The sequence below is a fragment of the Amphiura filiformis genome, chromosome 17 (assembly GCF_039555335.1).
Source record: "Amphiura filiformis chromosome 17, Afil_fr2py, whole genome shotgun sequence".
Classification (NCBI taxonomy): Eukaryota; Metazoa; Echinodermata; class Ophiuroidea; order Amphilepidida; family Amphiuridae; genus Amphiura; species Amphiura filiformis.
Genome location: NC_092644.1, coordinates 18,354,790 through 18,378,748, shown reverse-complemented (window position 1 = coordinate 18,378,748; position 23,959 = coordinate 18,354,790). Strand labels below are relative to the sequence as shown.

Sequence of the window (23,959 nt, the reverse complement as noted above, 5' to 3'; positions counted from 1 at the left end):
GAGTGAACATGAAAAGTTCCACCAGGGTATGACATACAGACTTATGATGCATTAGTCTTGGTTTGAATTGAAATGACTAGTTTTGACGTAAAAGGAAACATAACAAAGAATAAACATGGTGCCTGTTTATACATATTACTCAAAAAACACAACAAATAACACAGAACAATTACTACACTCAGTAGAGGCGTAGCTGGTTTCATTGCTCCAGGTGGGTGAGATCATCAAGCTATAAATAATTCAAGTTTGGTGATTAGACCATGTCAATTTTGTCTATGTTCATATTTCAATGTAAATCACCCTCGGGTTGGTTATACTGCCCAAGTTGCTATACATCTCAGCTCCAGCGCAGGGCATTTGAAATCTTACTTATTATAATTATTATTAATGTATGGAAGTGTTTTGACAACAAAATCCAAAGAATGCACACCCGAATTTCAAGTTTTACCCCAATAATTCACATATTGAACTCTACCGCAAAATTGCATTTGCCAACATTAACCTCATTGACTCGCATTGATGATACACAAAAGTCAGAGCATGCAAATGGTTAAAGCCAAAGCTTAACCAGACAATCAGGGATTGTGGTATAATTATTCACCAGGTGGTGAATTATTGGGGGAACAAAGATTTTTTGGCATGCCAAAAAAAGGGGGTTGGGGCAAATATTTTTGGCATTCTAAAAAAAAAGGGGGGGCAAAGATTTGTTGGCAAGACAAAACGGGAGGCAAAGATTTTTTGGTAGGCAATGCATGCGGGGGGGACAACCAATTTTTGGCACAGGTATTTGGGCACAGTTTCGATATTACATCTTAATAAAAAGGGAGTAGAAACATGTTACGAAGTGACAAACATTCAGATTTCAGATTTTAAATTTGGGTTCCTCCAAATCAGGCATATGTAAAGGAGGAGCAAAGATTGTCAAAAGAGGGGGACAATTTTTGGCAGACCCCCCCCACCAGGAGCACACATAATAATCCACACAGGAAGGTACATATAGGGACAATCGGTGATTTGCTAGACCAGGACACATTGAAATTCATCCAAATTCAGAGATTGTGGTATTTTTAGCATGAGTATGAGATTATACACAGTTGAAATGATAAACAAGACAACAATCTAATGACATGACCAACTCCGACAAAAATGAAGGTATAATAAAAGTTCATACATAGTTTTATTCTCGTAAGTAAGTAAGGCTGCCGAATTCATCAACCATGGTTATGATGGTTTACATATGAATGCTAGCAGACGACAATGGGGATAGCCAATAACAATTACAAACAAACAGTTATTTGGAATGTTTTATGAAATAAGTAGCAGATATTGGGCTATTCCATTTGAAATCCATACACACCTTACTAAAGACATGACCTTAAGGTCTCACACAGGGAGTGTGAATTTCAAATGGGGTTACCTGAATGGGTGACTCCATTTGAAATCGACACCCCCTGTGTGGGAGATTAAGGTCATGTCTTCCACATGGGGGGTGTATGGATTTCAACAGGAATGATTGACTATTATTTATCCGCAGGTTATTTTGGCAGTTTAACATGTTCTATGGGGGGACTTGATGTATAACATTATGACGGAAATTCGTCGGCCGTATCACTGACGTATTTGCAAAATACGCATTTCGAGAAAATCAAACTTGACAATTTAGCGATTTTCATTTGCTGCATAATCTTGATTAAAATATCATTGTCAATTAAAACTAGGTTAACAGTAATGCAAATATACCATATTTTCAATATAATTCACTTATCACTATCAGAACATTACTTATTCTGCAAAAAATCAATATTAAATAAAATATGTCACTATGTGAAATGGACAAAACAGCGATTTACCGTGCAATGACAGCGTCACGCAAATACATCCGTATGTGAAACGGCAAATTCTTCAAATTGCAAATATGATATACTGGGCTTGCGCAGTATAGATGATCGACAAATACGTCGTTATGTGATGCAGACATTTCAAGGTTTTGTAAATACGACATAATTGAATTAATTAATATCTTACTAATTAAGCCACTTTGAGGCATGGTTTTTGGTGAATATATAGAGTAGAACGTAACAAACTAATATACCAATTTTCTCAAAAATTTTAAAAATGTCGAATACGTCAGTATGTGATACGGCCGACGAATTGCTGACAAATTGGCTGATTCAATTCAGGCATAAGTTGGGATATGCGTGTCAAAATTTCTGGGTTTGAAACAAATTAATCAACTTCATCTTATAAAATTGTATATTATGGCTTTAAAGTCTATTTCGCATTATTTTGCAACCTTGTTTAGCTGTATAGCATGTTTAGAGTTTTCCCAAATCTTCTCCTTGTCATCTCCTGTGTCAGCTTATTGCCTGTAATATCTTGGACCTTAGTATTGACATAGTCACGAGGATGGCTTCCTGTTGGTAGAAAAATTAAGAAAAGAATGATGGAATTATTGGAGATATACAGAATGCTGATAAAAAGGTTTCTTCTTAAAGCCATATTGTAACATTTCCATAAGTAAGAGAATTGCATTTCTTTTACACAAAATGTTACTTTCACTGTCCGATATCCCCCCTATTAATTTTGGCCCAAACAGATGAGGATATTTACTACCAGCGCATACGTTGCCAATGTTATGAACAATGCAAACATATTCGACTAATATTTCAAATGTAATAATTAATATCTCAGATTTTGTCATAGCTACAGCACTTTAAAAGCCTTGATTTTTGCAGGGTATATTAGTTTACTTAAAGCCATAATTATTGTTACATTTGCTGAGGAGGATGCCCTAAATATTTTTTTAAAAGTTTGGTTTTTACAAGATTGTATGTACTTTAGTAAACTAAGATGCCCTGCAAAAATCAAGACGTTAGAAGCTGTAGTATCATTGAATAAACCGTCTTAAAGCCATATTATAACATTTGCTGAGGAAGACGCCCTCACTGAATTTTAAAAATTCCTTTTTACACGATTAAATTGTACTTTATTAAACCAATATACCCTGCAAAAATCAAGACTCTAAGTGCTGTAGTTTTGTCAAAATCCGTGATTTTGAATTAAAGGCTGATTCAGCCCTTTATTATTACGATGGACTTATTAGTCGAATGCAAACACGATGTTCATAACACACAGTACGTCACGGCGTGCGGGAAGGTGATATACACAACAAAGGGTCGTACCACAACATGACCGAAGGAGTGGTACGTATTGGCGACATGTGCGCTGGTAGTAAATTCCAATTTTCTTTGCTTTGCCGTAGTTGTTCGGCTTAAAAATAAAAGGGGATATATCTGACAGTAAAAGCTAACATTTTATGGCAAAGAAATGCTAATCTATTTTGTTTGAAAATGTTATAATATTGCTTTAATAAGACTTAAATATTGGTCGAACACACATGCGATGTTCATAACACAGTATATACATGGCGCACACCGACATCGCCCGGTTAATAATTGAATACCTGAGTGGAAGAAGGGCCCAACTCCATCAACACTTTTTTAAGAGACAGACTGTTTTCATCTTCTGGGGACCTTGGTACTGGTACATGAACATACATTATAACATAAATGTGAAATGATATAAGTTGCAATGGCAATGGTACAGGTCTTTTAAAATATGATTAACTCATTTTTGTAAAATGGAGTTGGGCCCTTCTTCCACTCAGGTATTCAATTACATTATACAGCATAGACACTGAAATGAATACCCGGGATCAATACATGTGAATGTACTATGCACGATTTGATTTTCAGATGATAAATCTTTGGATACCGGGGTAGAAAATGATGAATATCTCCCGTAACTTATTTAGTCTAAAGAAACCAGATTTTGTTCCTTGCACTTGAATATATGTGTTGAACGGATATGATAGTCGTTAGCTTGCGTCTTGAGAAAGAACCGTGCGACTTGAACTCAAAAACTGACAAAAATTCTGATTTTATATGTGCCGAACTATAGCGTAGCATAGGCTAGCTGCATTCATTCGTGGAGGCAGTCTAAAAGCAGATTGACCTCATGGCGTATACATGCTCACTCACACACAGAGAGGTCAATTACCAGGCTATTGTCAGTAGCCTTAGTCGGACGTCCCTCGGCTCATTATGTTTCTCAAAGGTCGGAAAAATATGGCCATGCGTGTGGCTGTGGATTCAACCTACCATGGCGATTTCTGCCATGAAGATATCGGGGCGATGCCGATGACACTGTGTGGCGTGCGGGATGGTCATTCACACACACATCAAAGGATCGTACCGTAGCACAACCGACAGAGTAACACGCATTGGCGCTGGTAGTAAATTCAAATTTTCTTTGCTTTACCTCAGTTGTTCAGGGACATATCTGACAGTAAAAGCTAACATTTTATGGAAAAGAAATACTAATATACTTTTACTAAATACTTTTTTTATAGAAATGTTACAATATGGCTTGAAGTTCATTATAATTGTGTAAAAAACAGAATCTGCTGGCTATTGTCGGTGGGCCCCGCGTCCATATCTTTTTTGCTGTTTTATTATTATTTTTATTTTTGAGAAGGTCTCAACTGCACCCCACCCCTCCCCTCCGATTACTGCAATCCCCTCTCCTACTCCCCGTCCTCATTTAAGTCTAGTGATGCCACTGAGCAGAGTCTTAGCTAGAAATTGAGGGTTGCCCGTCATTTGAATAAAATTGCCTGTCCTAATTTGACCGTTAAAACATTTACCAGACGTCTAAAGCCTATTGGGGGTTCAAAGAGTTAAAATATGTGCTGATATGGCCTTGTTCTACAAATTGGGTTTACTAAAAAGGTCAATTATCTTCTTAAAACATACAAATTATAATATAGCATCTGTCAAAGGCATTAATTTTGCCCGTTCCAGGAGCAATGACGGCCAGACGGGTGGCTAGCTAAGACCCTGCCACTGAGAAGGACCAAAGTGTATACTGTACCTCTGTTCTAATTGTGCCGCTGCCTTGATTTGGACAGGTGTTCAGATAGTGATCAAACAAGAGACTTGGTTCTGGTACTTCAAGCTTTTCATCTGCTTCCAGGCTGTTTTCAAGACCTTTCAATCCACCAAAGACTACAAGTAGATGTCTGGAATAAACAAATAAAATATAATAGTAATCAATCAGCAAGGTATTGTTGGGATTCAGGGATAGGGATTTTTAAGAGATAAATTGGTGCACTACATGTATACTGTAAACGTTCGCCTAATGGCGCTATGGGCTCCCTTGACATAAGTGGAATTTTAGGCACAACCTAAAAGAAGTGTCCTCACGTAGAGTTCCCACCAGCAAAAAAGGGCGCTGTACCTTAATTCTTGTTAGGATTTCAGAGGAGGGAGCTCTCTATTTGCACATGAAATTTACCCCAAGGCAAAGGAGCCCAGGTGCGCCATTAGGCGAATGTTTACAGTATCATGAATAAGGTAGGCAACCCTTCCTCAAGATTTTCTCCTTAGGTTGTTTTGCACTAGGCATGGTGCACACCACCCTAATTTTTGACTATTATAAAACAGGAGGCTCTAAGAACGCATGGTCAATATGTTTGAGTTTGGTCACTGCTCTGGTCACTCCTGTATTAATTACTCCCTGCCCATATTTACCTATGTTCGTATCTTAATTAAATGAGGCTGTTCTTATATCTGATTGGGTGATTATATTTTTTCTTGTATTTCTTCTGTGTGAAACCCAACAGTATGTAAACATCTCAAAAAAGTAACTAACCCCTCTTAAAAATAATGACCATTATTAAAAAAATCGGGGCGATTGTATTACAAATCTGTAAAATGCGTTGGAAGCAGAATTTATTTCTGCACATTTTGACATCTCATTTGTAGCAATTGACTAAATATTGACGTCACAGCGTACATTTAAATCAATGTAGCCCAAGATTTGAAAGTTGCAGTAAATTCTATTGATTTTGCATTCAGTGTAATGGAAGGAAATCTGTGTAAATGATATCTGAGTGTTTTTGTATTGTAAAAATTTTTATGTAAGTGGAACTTTCAAATCTGGACCTCACTACATTAAATTGACCGGTGTTTTATTGTTTTCTGGGCTATCGTATCAAATGAGGTGTCAAAATGCGCAGAAATAAATTCTGCTTCCAACACATTTTACAGATTTGTAATACAATAGCCCCTTTGTGAATAATGGCCAATATTTAAGGGGGGTTAGTTACATTTTTTAAGATGTTTATGTCCTCCAAGCTACTGTTTGCAAGATATTCGCTACTTGCATGGTTCCGCCATTATGCACTATGGACGGGGAGAGCCTTGAACTGGCAGCATACATGACTAGGAATTGTACCAGTCATATAACATTCTGTGTAAGGTTACATAATTCTTCCTGTCATATGCTGCCAGTTCAAGGATCTCCCCGCATATAGTGCATAATAGCAAAACCATGCAAGTAGCGAATTGTAAGTTTTTTTTCTGACATATTTTAGTCAGAAGTTACTGGCTTGGTATGATCCTTCATACCGTATTCATTCCATTAACTGCCCATGCCCTATAAGCGCCCACCCAGCAACATTACAACAAACAAAATGTGATTATTAACCACCCATCCAATGTTGTCAAAATACTTCCATTAATATAAGCTTACCTGTTGAACATGTCAAGTGACTACATGCATGCATGTTGGAAACTGAGCATTAAAAATATCCAAAGTGTGCATTAAAATTAAATTATGATGCTATTTCTTAGTGGGCAGATGTATGGATATGGTACCTGAATTCTGGTAATTCCACATCGTCCACATTTTCTCCTTTCTCTGACGTCCCAATAGTGAGATCATACCCATCTTTATAGGGACAACTGGTGAAAACAGCCCCAAGACTTGAAGCCAGTCTAACAGAATAACCCCAATAGAGACCAGCGTTGGTTCTCGGCTCTGATGGAGGCACTACCTTGCAGTGTTTAAATTCTGAATCAAAAAGGAAAGGATTTAACATAATTATTTGGATAAGGCTATATTAATTTTATTGTTTGTCTCAAAACTCTTAAGTTTTGAAAACCTTTTCAACAACTCTTCCTATACTTTTGTACAGGAGCCAACCGTTGTTAAACCGTGATGAACCCACACTTTTACTGTAAGCGTGATCTGTGACGCGAAGCGAGACTACGCGTTCTGCGCGAGAGCGTAAAAATTCGTCATGCCTGGAACCTTTGTGCGTATGCCAGCTTACAAGTTGAATTCAGTATTTTTCAGGTAGCGGCTAAACATTGCCGTTTTATTCTGTAGTTTTATTGCTGATATTAACAGAGAAATCATCGAGGTGTTTGTAAGGCTGAGTGGCAATGATTAACTGACATTCCTCGTAAAATAATCGTGAATTATACGATATTTAGCTTCTTTTCGTTGTTGAAAGGATTCAATCATGTTTCACCGTTGTTCATCACCGTTTAACAACTTCGCGTCCGGTAGCGTCTGCGTGGTTTACTTAGCTTTCGCCGGGCAGCTAAAGCTGCCCTCGCTAAGTAAACCACGCAGACGACGCGTCAAACGGGTGATGAACAACGGTGAAACATGATTGAATCCCTAAATGCGAAAGCATTTTGTTTCCTTTTATACAGGTTTGCTTGTTTTCTTGGAAAATTTGGACAGAAAATGTAAAAAAAAAAAAGGAAAAAATTGAAATATGAGTTTTCATTGAACATAACGTGCACGATTTTTTTTTTTTGTGCGGGAGCTTTGAGACAAACAATTTAATAAATATAGACTAAGATAGGGAATGCTAGATGCTGAAATAGTTAACATAATCTGATTAAAACATTAAAGCTGCTGATTTTCAAGGGTTGAGTTTTGAAAATAACAGGCATGCTACAAATTGCACTTCTGGAAATGTTAAGGCGGACTGTCAGGTGTGCTATTAAATTGCACTCTGTGAGAGGTTTAGGAATTAGGGTGTACTATAAATCGCACTCGGACAGGCAATTTAAGGTGTGCGATGGACGGTGTGTGATCGCACTCACACACCTTAAAACACAATCCCTGGATTTTTAGTCCTACATTAAATCAAAAATTTGTGTGTGTTTACTGGGGGAGGAAGCTGTTTGACTTGAGGTTTTTGTCCCACATCCTCCATCACCCCCTTCTCGCCTGGTATTGTATGACACATTGGGAAGTATTTGACCAGAAGAGAATAGCCATTCTCACTGCAAAAGAGTACCCTGAGAAAAACAATTTCATTCAGCATACCAAATCTCTGAAGAGAGTGAAAATGTTTTTTGTTTTTGTTTTTTTTTGGGATTTTTTTTTAATGGGATAAAGGAAATGACAGAAATGGACAATAGTTGCTCTTCAGATAAATACCTGATGTTTCAGCACCTTCATTCATCCTCACTGTCACTCTCAAACCTGGTTGCAGCTGTTTGTCTATTTGTACTTCCTGGATAAAATAACAATGGTTTGAAAAATAAAATCAATTGCCAACTTTGGTCTCTTCTGCATAGTTAAGATATACGCCTATATCACATTGCTTTAAAATGTCAGAATACAGCAGAATTATGGTGGGTGGATAAAAAAGGACCCACTGAGTACTCTATTGATGAATTTATACTCGAGATAGCTTTTACAGAACAGCGAATCACACACATGCTCAGTATGCAAAAACATTTCTGAGTGTACAAACTGCGCGCATGTGTTTCGCATGTGTTTATACATATGGAGCATGGGTGTGATTCGTTTTTCTGCAAAAGCGATCAAGTAAAAATTTGATGTGTCAAGCCGGATATCAGGAATATTGAGTTGAGATATGGCCAATAATAGTGCTCAACTTCCATTGTATTTCATTTTTCTAAGCAACACTAAAATGGCCATATCTATGGAACCATCAGTCTAATTATGATGGGGTTTTCAGCAACATAAAGCTCTGAGAATAATATTGTAAACTGAATTTTGATTTTGATCGACATCAGATTCATTTTGCTTGATCGCATCAACAAATTTAGTTCAAGAAATTAGACTTAAAGGTCCATATGCACAAAACAAGTTATAGCAAGTCTAACTTTAGACCTGGTCTAAACAATGAGGTAAAAAGCAAAGAGTACCAACTTTAATGTGCTTGCCTGTACTTATGTAGAGCATACATTCATACATACATCCGAAGCATTTATATATGCATTTGAACACACAGGTTTGAGCCCTGCAGATTCTATACTTTCTCGTGGAAAATTGAGCTAGCTCGAGATTCTGGACAAGGAACTTATTGCTAATCGTCCCGGTCTTCCCATACGGAACTCGGAGAGCTGGTCCTTGCTGCGTCCGATGGTTATTATGTAGGCTGATTAGGGTTTGTGCCTGTACTGCGTATCTGAACGTGGTAATTATATCGTTATGAATTTGGCAGACGGCTGAATCGAGATTCGGCTTTTGGTAAATTCAATTTACGCATGCATTATTTTTGAATTAGAGAACAAGGGATCTATGCTTTACCTATAGAGGGCAGCATATCGATTTTTTAATGGTTATCGTCGTTGACACCGTTAGCTAACCCTGTATGTCGCCCTATTTTGATTACATAATTATGCTGTTATCATCTTAACCCCCATTAAAAAATCGATATGCTGCCCTCTATTATGTACAACATTGATCCCTTGTTCTCTCATTCAAATGTAATGCACGCGTAAAATAAATTTACCAAAAGCCGAATACGGATTCAGCCGTCTGCCGAATTCATAACGATATGTAGGCTAGGGTTCGTACCTATATATAGCGCTGTGTCCCAGAATGATGCATGGGCCTAAGTGGTCAGAGACTTTCTGTACAGCGCAATGATCTTATGTATACTCTGATCAGCTACGTAATAGGGGAGACTCATAATATTGTGTACTGATATAGAATGGCGTACACGCAGCTGAGCGCAGCACCTACACGACCTTTATTTTGCGTATACAATTTGTGTGACTGATACACGCTAATGTGCACTTACACGGGCCTATGTTTGGACTTTATTGACTTGTGCAGTAACAAAAACAAACAATTCTCGCATATTACGAGCTGATCACAATATAATTGCGCAATATAAATCTGTGACTTTTCTTTAACCCCCTGGGTACTACTGCCTTTCTTACAGTGCCCCTGATTGGTTTATTACATGATATAATCATCTGGGTAACCAATAAAATTAGAGCTTATAGATCTCTTAGTAATTTTAAACTTAATCTCCTTCAGCCTTACTGACTATTCTTACCACATCCCTGATTGGCTCAATACATGATATAGCCCTCTTTATAACCAATCAAAATAGTTCTTTGAGGCCGATAAATTGGCCGGTAGTGACCATAGGGTTAGGTACACACTAACCTTAGTTTTGCCAACATCTACATAAGATCCCTTGCCCACCGCTATTTGTTTCTTCAAAACCACTCCTTCTCTGTATGAAGACAGGGCGTCTGCTCGCATGTGATGGGGACAATCAAGTGGGTTTAATACACCTAATGATGAAAATAGAATGGTTAAGGAATTAGTAATGCAAGGAGGAATATATTAGCAGTATTTATTTTTCACAAATTTAACAGTTCTGAGAACTTGTGAAAACTTGTGGTTTCTTTTACATCAAACTGGAGATCTACACATTAAATCTCTTGATTCTGTTCTCAAATCCTGTTTCATGTAGAGGGTCCATGACTCGTCAAGCTCCTCCTGACAGGGATGAAAACAAGCACTGACATAATTTCCTGAAACTACTTTAAGGGGTAATACAGCCCCTGATAAATTTTATGATTAATTTGGCATTTTCACAAAAAATAACTACACACTGGTAACAAGGTTATGTATATTATAGGGGCAAGGGATCCAATTACTTCAATGAAATTTCAGTAATTCAAGAAGTGGTTCATTATAAATGTTAAGAAATGAGGTACATTCTAGCGGTGCCTCTTTTCTTATCATATATAACATACCGCTTGTCTTGAGTCACTGAAATTCCAGTGTAGTAACTGGATCCCTTGCCCCTATAATATATAACTTTTGTTACCAGTGTGTTATTATTTTTTGAGAAAAATGCAAAAATAGTCACAAATTTATCAAGGGGTGTAGTACCACCTTAACATAAATTTCCAGAAAATGTGTATTTCCCTATACTTTGTTCAGTGAAGATCCAAGCAAAATTTCCTGAAATCAGGACATTTCATGAAGATTTACATTCCTGTCCTGATTTTTCTCCATCGTCCTTAGCGCCACTTTCGTATTTCATTTCCTCATATTGTAGTATCTGTTCTGCTGAATCCAACTTATGCATATATAAACCGTCTGCATTCAATTCAATTCTTGGGCTATTCCAGTTGAAATCCATACACACATAAAATTTTCCACACAGAGATTGTGAATTTCAAATGGAGTATATAGCTGAATTGGTGACTCCCATTTGAAATCTACACTCCCTATGTGAGAGATTAAGGTCATATCTTCCATTCAGGGTGTATGGATTTCAACTGGAATAGCCCATTACTGCAGCTTACCTGCATACTGTAAATCTGGATGCTTTGGAAAGAAATTTTTTCTCAAATATCTGAAACATTAAAGAGCAAGACAATTCTATTAATAATTAGTACTGTAACCACCCGAGTATAAGCCCACCTTTGGCTATAAGCCCACCCCCTATTTTTCAAAACATTCTGGGAACAAGGGTGCACTCGGGTATAAGCCCAGTTGTAATTTTGGCTTAGTTCTTAAATTAAATCAATGCTTTTCTCTCACATTTAAGAACAAATATAAAAAATATCAATTGATAATTAACATTCCATTTGACACAGATGACACAAATTACAAGTACATGAGGCATATACAAATGGGGATGATTGCTTGATCAGTATACTAGCCCCTCCCTGCTTATAAGCCCACCCCCATTTTTGAGGGGAAATCAGCCATCTAGAGGGGTGGGCTTATACATGAGTGGTCACAGTAGTATCTACCAACATTACATCTATTGGAATCATTGTATTTGTATGTCTAAAGTTCAATTTGAAAATCACCGCCTATTGTTTGATAATCTTCTTCCAGTGAGAACCAATGCATCGAGTGAAAATAGTAGAACTATTTTAATATAAAAGTAAATAAAGGGGAATCCAACGGATGAGGACACAAAAAAACATCAAGAATCAAAAAATGATACAAGAGGGTACCTTGAATATACTACAGACAACTGAAAAGAAAGAGCAAAGTATACCAACTTGATGTGGAGAAACAAGTAACACACAAGATGATTTACAGAAGGGGACAACTGTGAACAATAGCCCATCAAACATTGGCAAGGTCAATGAACAGAATGATATATCAAACTGAAAGCTGTAAACCTAAGGTTCTGGGCTCGATTCCCAGACGGGATAATTTTTTCTACTTGTCTCCTTTACTATTTGTGACAGTGAACCTGGTGAAAAATTATGTTTATTTTATAATTCCTGTCGAGCATGCCACTGTTTTTCCATGTGAAACTGATAACTCTTGAGAAGAGCTCTGATGGGCCAATCAAATGGTTCACAGCAAGTCCAACCTGCTTGACAATGAAGAACAACATTATTTTGCATAAAACATGTCTAGTTTGACTTTCAAAATATGGTACATAATAAACACCACCTTCATATATAAACACCAACTATTTGAGCACCTGGGGGCTAGAAATGTAAAATACGCTAATGTTTAATACTTACTGCGGACATTCTAAGTACTGTAATATTCTGGCTAGTTGTACGTTGGCATTACCCTTACGTCCGATTCCTTGGAATGTGCCTTCTGTACTCCTGTGTAAAGAGAATAGAATGATATGTTGATGGTAAAAACATGTTTCCTTCATGAAAAATCTTTGCTTTATAATAATATTGTAGGGAAAATGTAATTCGAGAAAGATAGGATGCCGTTCAGTAGTGTTGGGTCACAAGATTGTTGGGGAACTATAAAAACCGGAGCTCCTGAACATTCAGTGCACTTCCTTACCCTGCGACCATCGAGGTAGGCTGGTCAATATCCCTCATCTTTCGGCATCGATTCCACTACTACAATACTCCGGAATCCGATCACCTAGATCAGCCCAAAACCTCGATAAATGATTAAAGACATGACAGAATAGATCCGACTCCATGTCTGACTTATTAGTAAGACCAGGTATACATAAGACTGTGCGGATTGGCCCCACGCACACCAAGATAGATTCCGCCACAATATGAACAAGACAATCCTGTTTTCTACTGGGGGAATAACAGTGAAATATGGTTGAATCCCTTTCAATAATAAAAGCAAGCAAATAAACAGCAAATAAATTTAAGCTAACTATCATCTAATCCACATGATTATTTCACGAAGGAGTGTCATGTAGTCATTGCTACTCAACATAAAATAGAGAATAAATGTTATTTTTAGCCGCTGGAGTGCATCTATCATCTCATATAATACGGACGTGCTGGGGACATCATTATTTTACATTTATTTTACATGATCGACGGGAATTATATATAAATAAACATAATTTTTCACCAGGTTCGCCGTCGCAAATAATAAAGGAGACAAGTAGAACAAGGCGGTTCTCGAACCACGAGTCTCGCCTGCTTTTGCGACCGCCTGCTTTTTCAATTACTTTTGGTAGCGGTAAATGAATTTGGCGGTTATCGGCTGGGCACGATTATCTGGCTGATGGTGACTGTACCCACCAAGTGTCATGCCCATGCAACAGTTTTTACCAATTTGACCTCAGATGACCCCTGGTGACCCTGAAATGACCTTCCAAAAATTTGGCTCTAAATGTTGACTGTACCCACCAAGTTTCATGCCCATACGACAGTTTTACTAATTTGACCTCAGATGACCCTGGTGACCCTGAAATGACCTTACAAAAATTTGGCTTCAAATGTTGACTGCACCCACCAAGTTTCATGCCCATCCGACAGTTTTACTATTTTGACCTCAGATGACCTCGAAATGACCTTCCAAAAATTTGGCTTTAAATGTTGACTGGACCCACCAAGTTTCATGCCCATCCGACAGTTTTTACTAATTTGACCTCAGATGACCCCTGGTGACCTCGAAATGACCTTCCAAAAATTTGGCTTCAAATGTTGACTGTACCCACCAAGTTTCATGCCCATCCGACACTTTTTACTAATTTGACCTCAGATGACCCCTGGTGACCTCGAAATGACCTTCCAACATTTGGCTTTAAATGTTGACTGTACCCACCAAGTTTCATGCCCATACGACAGTTTTTACTAATTTGACCTCAGATGACCTCTGGTGACCTTGAAATGACCTCCCAAAAATTTGGCTTTAAATGTTGACTGGACCCACCAAGTTTCATGGCCATATGACAGTTTTTACTAATTTGACCTCAGATGACCCCCAGATGACCTCAGTGACCTTGACCCACTAACCAATATGAACCGGTTCTGTCTCAAGTCAAGATGCACCCACCCACCAAGTTTGAGGAACGTGCGACTCATAGTCTCCGAGAAAATAGGCGGAAAGCAAACTTTAACCAAAACTTTAACCAAATTTGTCACATACACACATACACACATACACACATACACACACCCCTACATACGGAAAAGTGATTATATAGTCTCCTGCCTTATCAGGCGAGACAAAAAGTGATTCCGCCTGGGAATCGAACCCAGGAACTCATGTTTATGAGGTCCTCGTAAACCTGAGGTCCAGGGTTCGATTCCCAGGCGGGATCACTTTTTCTACTTGTCTCCTTTATTATTTGCAACGGCGAACCTGGTGAAAAATTATGTTTATTTATCATTATTTTAAGTAAAACAACGAGACGAAGCCAGGTTGTTTTACGCCAAAAATAATGATGCCGCATTTCATAAACATTGCTCACAACTGACACATGCTTATGCTGGACTGATTATAAGTACTTACTCTACTGCATCATAGCCTGACTCATCAAAGACAATGACTTCATCAACATTGAACACAACCAAGGCTCTGGCAATCTGTAGAATTAAAATAATACAACAAAATTATTGTGAAGCTGTCAATAACTAAAATATAGGCCCTCCTTAAGTTTATAATATGTGATGCGATCAAGCAAAATCAGTCGGAACTCGGAAATATTGGTTTTGAGATATAGCCAAACAAAGGAAATATTTCATTTTGTTTCCTCTTGTTTTGGAAACTCTTTAATTGCTCATATCTTTGGAACTAGTTGTTCAATTTCAATGGGGTTTTCTGCAAAATGCAGCTTTGTAAATCCTTTTCACTATCCTATAAGAAACTGAAAATTTGATATTTCCGAGTTCCGACTGATTTTGCTTGATCGCATCACATATTATCATCCATTCATAGTTACACCAAATGACAGAGAATCTAGAGCAGGTCCTCTCAACTAGTTTATTTGAAGTGCCAACTGGAAAAGTTCAGTGATCATGAAGTGCCAACATGATAAGAGGGAGCCGGAGGCCTTTGTGAGTTAGAGCGGGTGCATACGGGTATGGTGCACTGGTGTTGCTTTATCAGGGGTCCAGGAGGCAGTGCCTGACTGCCCAAAGGCCCTTTTTTGTTCAAGATTTATGTGAAAAAATCATTAAAATTACTGTGCGCCACTTTGTGCGCCACTTCGACTGACTCCATGCGCTACAAGTGGCGCACGCGCCGCCAGTTGAGACCGCCTGATCTAGAGTTGTCACCATCTTTGTTTGGGCATAGTGGGAAAATTTGAGGTATTCATCTTTTGCTGGGAACACATTCGAAACTAATTGCTGCATGTGTGCAAGACTTGCAGAGGACAGTAAATTGGAACTATTTCCTTGGTGCATTCTGTAAAATAGAGCCCGTCCGCACGTCCAAGATGGGCTACCTTGTCTTCGCATATGCTATTTTCCTATGGGCTATTCCATTTGAAATCCACAATTCCCCTGTGGCAGAGGGAGTATGGATTTTAAATGGAATTAGCACATTAGGCAGCTCCATTTGAAACTCGCCATCTCTGTGTGGAAGATTCCCGGGGGAAGATTCAGGTTGAATCTTCCTCAGAGGGTGTATGAAATGCAAATGGAGCTAACAAATGTGCTAATTCCATTTAAAATTCATACTCCCTCTATGGAAGATATTTCCAAAATCTTCCACAGGGGGAGTGTGAATTTCAAATGGAATAGCCCAATGGACACCCTGAAATATTGTGACTGAAGGGCCAAAATACCATTACAAAATTAATCAAATTTGCGATGTTTATCTTCTGTGTGGCCTTTAGGCCACATTTATCCTTATTTTGGCCCATTTCAGCATTAAAATTTTGGGGAGATTTACCACAGCCTTACACTGCCTGCCATACATTGTCTCTAGTGTAACCGTGTAACATTATTTAGGTCCCATGATTGGCAATCCAATAAGGCAGATTTACCACAGCCTTACACTGCCACGTTTGTCCACTCTGAAGTACAAAGTGACAATGCGTGCGTATAAAGCGCAATATCAGTGCGTAGTGCTGCGTCTCCGCTGCAGGTATGCGTACCTTCAAAGTCGGCATAATGTTTGCGTCCGCGTCTGTACTTTGTACTTCAGAGTAGACTGACTGTAGTGTAACCTTGTGACAATTGATTACAAATTTTCACTTTAGATGCAGACTAATTACTACCCTGAGTAAAGATAGTCACTTGTGCTGAGCATCAAATTGGTCACTTATCGCTCACTGTTCAAAATGTGACATCTACACCAATTACAGTCCCCGAAACTGTCTACTTTTTAGCCGACCTCAATTCCGAAACATTTAGTGATAGTTAAAAATGCGATCCCCAACCCTTTGGTTACCTTTGGACGAATTTGTCGAAATCTCAGCGGAGTCTCCGTGTCTGAAATTCCCCGGTACAAACATCGAAAATGTCGCAATTCTCAGTTCCGGTGATGATACTATATCCGCATCGCTGTTTTCATACATGAATATATGCATATCTCTGACCCTGTAAGGTCAAAACGTGGCATTGATTTCAACCAATCCGATCCACCGTTTAATAAGCAGCTTGATACTGACGTCATATCTGAGGTGACCAGGAGGCAGGAGCTACCATTTTGGTAAACTGAACTCGACTTGTGCGTTCTTTTGGTTGACATAAATCGAACAAAATTTTCAATAACGGGTAATAGTATGATTTCAATTTTTTATTAATGAAGTTACTTGTAGTTTTGAGGAATGACAAAGTTGTTTTTGGAAACTTAGATGTTTGTTTCAACTGATGATGTAGGATCGCAAGGTGAGTGAATTCGTGAAGAGATTTGCTTGTTTGAGTGATAGTAGGATACGGGATGTAGGCTAGTCCTCTGTGTTTGACCGGCTCTGACGACGTCTCAATTCGTACTGCTTACCAGACAGCAATACTGCGTATTGCTGTATGGAACCAGATATAACTAATTACCTGACCAGCTAAATATGTTCTTAATGGTAGAGACTGTGCATTGTCTAGTATAGATCCTGGAAGAGCTACAGACACTGTCCATGGTCGTCCTGTATAAAAGATAAAAACATGGAAATATTAAGTTCCAATTTCTCTGTCAGGCCTCATAACTTAAAGCAGATCTTCTGGCTAAATACCCTTGTGAACATCACAGAGGGCTTGCCAAGGCTGTGCTAAAAGATAGTGCTTGGTTCCAGTTAAAAAACCCTCTAAGAAATTCTTACCTTTATTCTCATTGACTTCATTCAGCTCATCCTCTACTGCCTTTGTTGCCCCTGAGCTTGCCCCTCCCTCTGATCCAGCAGGCACCCCTACCTAACCAAACCAAAGTCAAGACCTCCCTCCTCTCTGTGAGACATTCTCACCTTTATTCTCATTGACTTCATTCAGCTCATCCTCTACTGCCTTTGTTGCCCCTGAGCTTGCACCTCCCTCTGATCCATCAGGCACCCTACCCAACCAAACCAAAGTCCAGACCCCCAAGTTCTCACCTTTGTCCTCAATGGCCTCATTCAGCACATCCTCTACTGCCTTTGTTCCATATTGAACCTCATCCTCTCCATCAGACTTGTTCAACACTGGTTGTTCTTGTGTCAACTTCTTCTTTTTGGATTTCTTGTCTTTCTTTTTGTCTTTCTTCCTTTTCTGCGATGTGTCCATATTGATCTCACTTGTTGTCTCACTAAAATCAATGATAAAAGCACAATGAAAATGTAGAATGTTTGACTTTTAAAGTTGGTTGAACATATAATGAAACTTTGGTAATATTTTTGTTTAATCGTCCTCTGACAACTCTTGTTTAAATGGTTAGTGATTTTCCTAACAAATAGTGCATTTGCGGTCGGTTAAACGTGAAATGTATAAACCTAGACACCCCTATACAGCTGGCTATATACAGCTAGCATAGCCAACTTTCATGGTCGGGGTGGGGGTGAAAAATTAGGGGACAAAGATAAAAAAAATTCCCAGTTGCATCATTTTGACCCGGTGGGATATACATACCAGTCGCAACTCTAGTGTCAAGACATTGTCAACTTTGAATACAGGATGAATGCAAAGTGATTAGCACCGGTATAAAAAAATGACAAAAATGAGAAAATTCTTCACATTCCAGAGAGTACGTACCAAGGAGAACCCAAAAAGCCTCTAATAATAGAGGCTTATTTCCTTTGAGGTCCTTTTATTGAATGACAATGAGGACAAAGTAGGGGGCAAGGCGGAATGCAAATAAATAGCATAAAAGAACAAGATATAAGCCAAAACTTTTATTGCACCTATCAATAAACAGGTTTTTCAGCAATCGGGTAGTGTAAAGTTGAGTCATATTTCATTTTTGGTACTGAATTCAGCTGACAGCACTGCCAAGTTGTGTTACAGCACGATTGATATGCATTATGAACTAAATGTTATTGTGAATGTGATATGATAATTAGATGGTTTGGGCTACATGCATTTCTGCATGCAGGCAGGGTCTTAGCTATAAATTGAGGTTGCCCGTCATTTGAACAAAAATGCCTGTCCTAATTTAACCTTTAAAACATTTACCAGATCTCTACAGTCCATTGGGGTTCAAAGAGTTCAAATATGTCTTGCTGTGGCCTTCTTTTGCAAAGCTGGTCTTCTAAAAAGGTCAACAGCCTTTGTCAATACCTAGAATTATAATGCAGCATCTGTCAAAGGCATTAATTTTGCCCGTCGCAGGAGCAAACTCCCCGTCTAAAATGACGGGCCAGATGGGTGGCTAGCTAAGACACTGCATGCAGGTTCAGAATTTCGGCGAGAATCCAAGAATCAATTCTCCCAAAGATTCTCGTAAACAGACTTGTGTGAATCCTAGTTGATTCTCGCAAACTTTTGTAGTTTACACAGTAGTTGATTTGCAAGAATCAAATGATTCCCGCAAATTCTTTCTGCAAGAATCAAGATTGATTCTAGGCTTCTAGCGCTGCAAAATGAAATTCTGACCCTGGCATGTGGGCAAAGCTCATTTAGCTACCAGTATGCAAAATTCAAAGTGCGCATGCCCAGACTGCCAAATCGAAATTCTGTACAGCATCTACATGTATGACAATGGACTGGAGCAGTTTTGTTTTTAAAAATAATGCTTGGTTTAACTCCTCTCAAGTTCAGTAGCTCAATGCTTTTTTGCATGAAATGCACAATTAACTTTACATGCTCGATTTGATACTAGTAGTACTGCTACCCACTACCCAACTGAAGTTGAGGCCAACCAATAATCAAGGGTGAAAATAACAGATCTTGAACCAGGGGCCACTTTGGCAAAAAAGTGGCTCCTGGTTCACCAATATTTGGAGGAACCAGGGGCCGTTTCCAATAAAACGCCAATAAAAATAAAGATGTGCTGGATGAGTTAAATAAGCACTACTTTGCTTTGAATTTGATATTTTTGGTTCACTATCCAGAGGGCCAGTTTTGTGAGAAAAGTGTCCCCTGGTCAACTAAAATTCAGATGGAACCAGGGGCCATTTCAGGGACTGCCTTTTGAGGAGAGCGAGAGCAATCACTCTCTACTGCTCTCCTTAAATCTGATATAGGAGAGTGATTTTTACCTCGCCTTAGCTGAACATTCTCTCCTTACGTTCTATTGCAAATGCTTTAAACAGCTCTCCTTGAAGGCTCCAGAAGAGCTATTAAATGCTCTCCTGCAGATTCCAAAAGACAGTCCCTGCCATTTCAGAGTTTCTGGGGGCCAAACGGCTCCAGTCTCCCACTTAATTTCACCCTTGCCAATAATACAATTCTGTCAGTCAGCATTCTCTTGGTCGGGCTGACGTCACAAAGGGGAAATAGCCTTGTAAAACCTGTGACCGCATGTGCAGTTCCCAGGGTTCGAATTCGTTAAAAATTTTGTGTAGCAGTTTTTGGCTAATTCATCATAATCAGGATACTTTCATATAATAAAGCACTATAAAAACTGCTATACAAATGCAAAATTGGGTAGCAGTTACTTCAAAATGTGGAGCAAACTGCTATGCGATACAGCCAAATTCGAACCCTGGCAGTTCCCCTTTCTCGAGCTGGTTGCTACATGTATGCGCATGCTTGTGCAAAGGGGACGAAGGTTGCTCGAGAAACACTAGCCACGAATTTGCTCACGGATGCCCTCGCATTCGTGGCTAGTGTTCCTTTGCCCGGAATATCGGTCGGTAAACAAATTACGTAAGCTTACCGTTACGTAATGTCAATGTAATAACAAAAGGCAATTCTGAAATACCCCCTAAATACCTCCTTGTACATAGCTTTACCTACCAATTTGTTACTATGCGAGTTGTTGACGTAATTCTCAGTTCTATGTGTCATTTCAGGTGCATTTAGGTAAATATTTCATTACTATTTCTGGAGAAATTGCTGCAATATTTTCCGGCGATCGGCTAGCGTCACCATTTTGTCAGGAAGTAATTCAAGTAAAAGGTCAGAGAGATGCAGGTGGTGAACGCCGTGCAATCTCTAAATTCAGTAAATTTGCTTTGTCAGCCGTGTAATTGAATGGGATTTATATTTTGAAATTTAAAAACGCTTAAAATATCACAAACAAGTAGGCCTATGTTAATAAATATTAATACAAGCTGAAACCGTAAGAGTTCGATAATGAACCCTACAAAAATAACCTTCAAATTAATTAAATACTGTAAAATTTGATTATTTACTGGTTGAGAGTCACTCTGACGTAATTCGCCGTGTTGGTTAGGCTCCGATCACTCAGTGTGCAAATTGAATGGCGCGTACCAGTGATCACGGCAGCTGCGAAATTCATCGCACTTGTGTGGAAAGTGCCGCTGATCATGTGCATACGGCTAAGCAGTTTTGCCGCCTCTCTATCATGCATGTCATCCGCCGCCTGACTGAGGGCAGCAATCTAAGGTCAGGTCACGTCAAGTAAGCTCACGTGGTAATCAGAATAATTAAGATACTCTCATCTATAGAATCTGTTAGCCTATGACCTCCCAGTCATTATTCATGAATATTTACCTGCGCCAAATGCCCGTACAGGTTGAGGCTAAATTTCTGCCATCTTTTCGTCGGCTGTGCAGTCATCAAAAATCAGCTTATATTTGCTTCGCATTTTTAGGATCGTAAGTATCGAAAATGTAAAAAGGTACGGCGTAATACATGAAATAGAATAAAGCTTATAATGACACGCTTATGAAGTGTGTTTGTGAACTATGAAGCATGTTTATGGCCCGGTACAATTTTATGTATCGGACTCTGCACAAGGATGAAATACAAGCCATCTCTAACAGCAATGCTAGTTAGCATTGCGTGTTAGAGAATATGCTCGAACAAGACGAAGGGGACAATGTTCCCGGATGTCCGACCGAGTGAATGGTGTCACTAACGATAGATCGCTTCTTGGACATTGCTTGTCTGTTTACGAGAATCTTTGCGAGAATCGATTCTCTGTCTGATTCACACCGAAATTCTGACCCTGAATGGGGCACAGTATCATCGCTTCGATGTAGAAATCGCCATGGTAGGTTGAATCCACAGCCACATGCCATTTTATTCCGACCTTATGAGATGCATAATTAGCCAAGTGACCTGACAAAGGCTACTGACAATAGCCGGGGTAATTGATTTCTTGCTGTGTGTGAGTAAGCTTGTATACGACATTGCGGTCAATGGTCATACTGCCTCCACTTGAGTAGTGAGTGCAGAGCTAGCCTGTGCGCTGTACTCCATACAGGACCAACGCAATATAAAATTCACAGAGTTTTGGTCAGATTTTGAGTTCAAGACGTACGGCCTTTTTTCAAAGCGCACGCTAACGACTATCATATCTGTTCAACACGTATTTTCAAGTGTATGAGACCACATCTGGTTTTTGAGACGAAATCATTTACGGGAGATATTCATCATTTTCTAACCCGGTATCCGAAGATTTTCGTCTGATATCAAAATCGTGCATAGCAATTCACGGGTATCGATCCCGTGTATTCATTTTAGTGTCTCTGCTGCACCAAATAATTATTAGCCAGGCGATGTCGGTGTGTGGGGGAAATCACAAAACATGCCATAAATTATAAAATATACCGCTTGATGAAACAATTCCAAAAGTCTGATTTCTCATCAGGAAAATCAACTTTAAATCATTACCAAAGACAAGGCAAATTGGTATTTTCTGTGCTGAGAAAATTGACTTGAACTGAAAGGCCCTGTTAATATTATTAGGGATTTCGCGAGGGTGTCGGCTGTCCCCTTTAGCTTTGACAGACGTGAGAGGTGGGTAAGTGCAATAGATGGAACAACCCCGACCGAGAGAATACTATAGGTGAGTTGGTGGAGATTGAGCTTGATTGAACATGCTGAAGTACTAGTGAAGAATGAAGTATTCAGTTTGTTCAGCATGTTCAGTAAGCTTAAATTTAAGCTTGAATCATTTTCTCTAATATACCGGGCATTGCTTCTGTTTCCAACTATGATCCCATATGATTAAAAACGTTACTTTAGACAAATTATTCCAGGGTCATTATCTGCTTAGTGGCATGATTTCATGCAAAATAAAAACGTGTAAATAAATAACAGAAAACTTACCGTAATTTTCAGCATGGGTACGATTTTTCTATTGACAGCATGTGTTACAGCATCAGAGAGCTCGTGTGAAAACTTTTTGTGGGGGCACACCACTAAATCAATGCGCCATTTGTGTAACCCTAATGAGTTCCGGTAAAAAACAGAAACTTTTTGAGGTATTTTGGGCTGGTCTGTAGACTTATTAATCAGAAAGAGTGGCGAATTATAGCTTAAATAAAAGTGTAAAGCCTATACATAAATTTGAGTCGCCAAAAAGTCGCATTTTATAATTATTGAGAAAATAGGTCCGCGAATTAAAAAATGGCAGAATCGGGTTTGCAGTCTTGAGAGCATGTCAAAAACAGTGAGGGCGCTGTTCGCGGCCTCCTAGCGGGAAAACGAGATGGAAGGACCCCCATACATTGAAACATATGTTAAACTTTCATCGATTTGCAATCGACTGGTCATCATAAAATATTTTAAAACGAGCCCAAAAGGCCTCAAAATGAGCAAAGAAAACCGGTGTTTTTACACGTGTTTCAATGGGAAGATTATTTAGTGGTGTGCGCCCTTCGAAGGGCCTAGGTGTAAAATCGTGCTCTTGAGAGATTCAGCCAAAATTGAAGTTGGCTTTCGATTAAATTGCGGTTTTTTGTTTTATATAGATAGTTTTTATGTTAGTGAATATATTTAATGCGTTTTAGATGCAAGTCGCGCTAAGTTTATTCTCTCAGAGGCCTTCAAGGTTAAAGAAACTGTCAAAAATTGTGAGAAAACTAATATTTCTCAGATTTGAAGCAAAATTGTCTTAAGGTGACAAATCGGCACAAGTCTTTAAACCTCTCAAATCTTAATTATTTTATAGGGGGGGTGATTGTTGTAAAATCATTAATATATAGACCTTTGCCATTATGAAACCTAATTTCTTTTCATTTTAAAGCGGTTTTAGCAGATAAACGGTCTAAAACTATATGTTGATAATGAGACTGCGACGCACGACTAGGGAAATCTTCCCAAACGGTCAAATCGTTGAAAATGTGCACATTTTT

General features: G+C 38.8%; 1 protein-coding gene across 2 annotated transcripts; it reads right to left on the bottom strand.

The window, feature by feature from the left end:
* Positions 1 to 1,176: 1,176 nt before the first annotated feature.
* On the bottom strand, positions 1,177 to 23,011 carry LOC140137406 (putative methyltransferase C9orf114). Of its 2 annotated transcripts, none has more exons than XM_072159053.1 (11): positions 22,932 to 23,011; positions 17,870 to 18,060; positions 17,340 to 17,428; positions 14,851 to 14,924; positions 12,642 to 12,731; positions 11,454 to 11,503; positions 10,297 to 10,427; positions 8,305 to 8,380; positions 6,720 to 6,915; positions 4,933 to 5,080; positions 1,177 to 2,414 (listed from the first exon to the last, which is right to left on the bottom strand). In XM_072159053.1, the coding sequence occupies exons 2-11, from the start codon at positions 18,036 to 18,038 to the stop codon at positions 2,355 to 2,357; spliced, it is 1,083 nt and encodes a 360-aa protein (XP_072015154.1). In that variant the 5' UTR covers positions 18,039 to 18,060; positions 22,932 to 23,011; the 3' UTR covers positions 1,177 to 2,354. The 2 variants fall into 2 exon arrangements, with proteins under 2 accessions (XP_072015154.1, XP_072015155.1); XM_072159054.1 differs by lacking the exon at positions 22,932 to 23,011 and adding an exon at positions 18,381 to 18,437.
* Between the last annotated feature and the right edge of the window lie 948 nt (positions 23,012 to 23,959).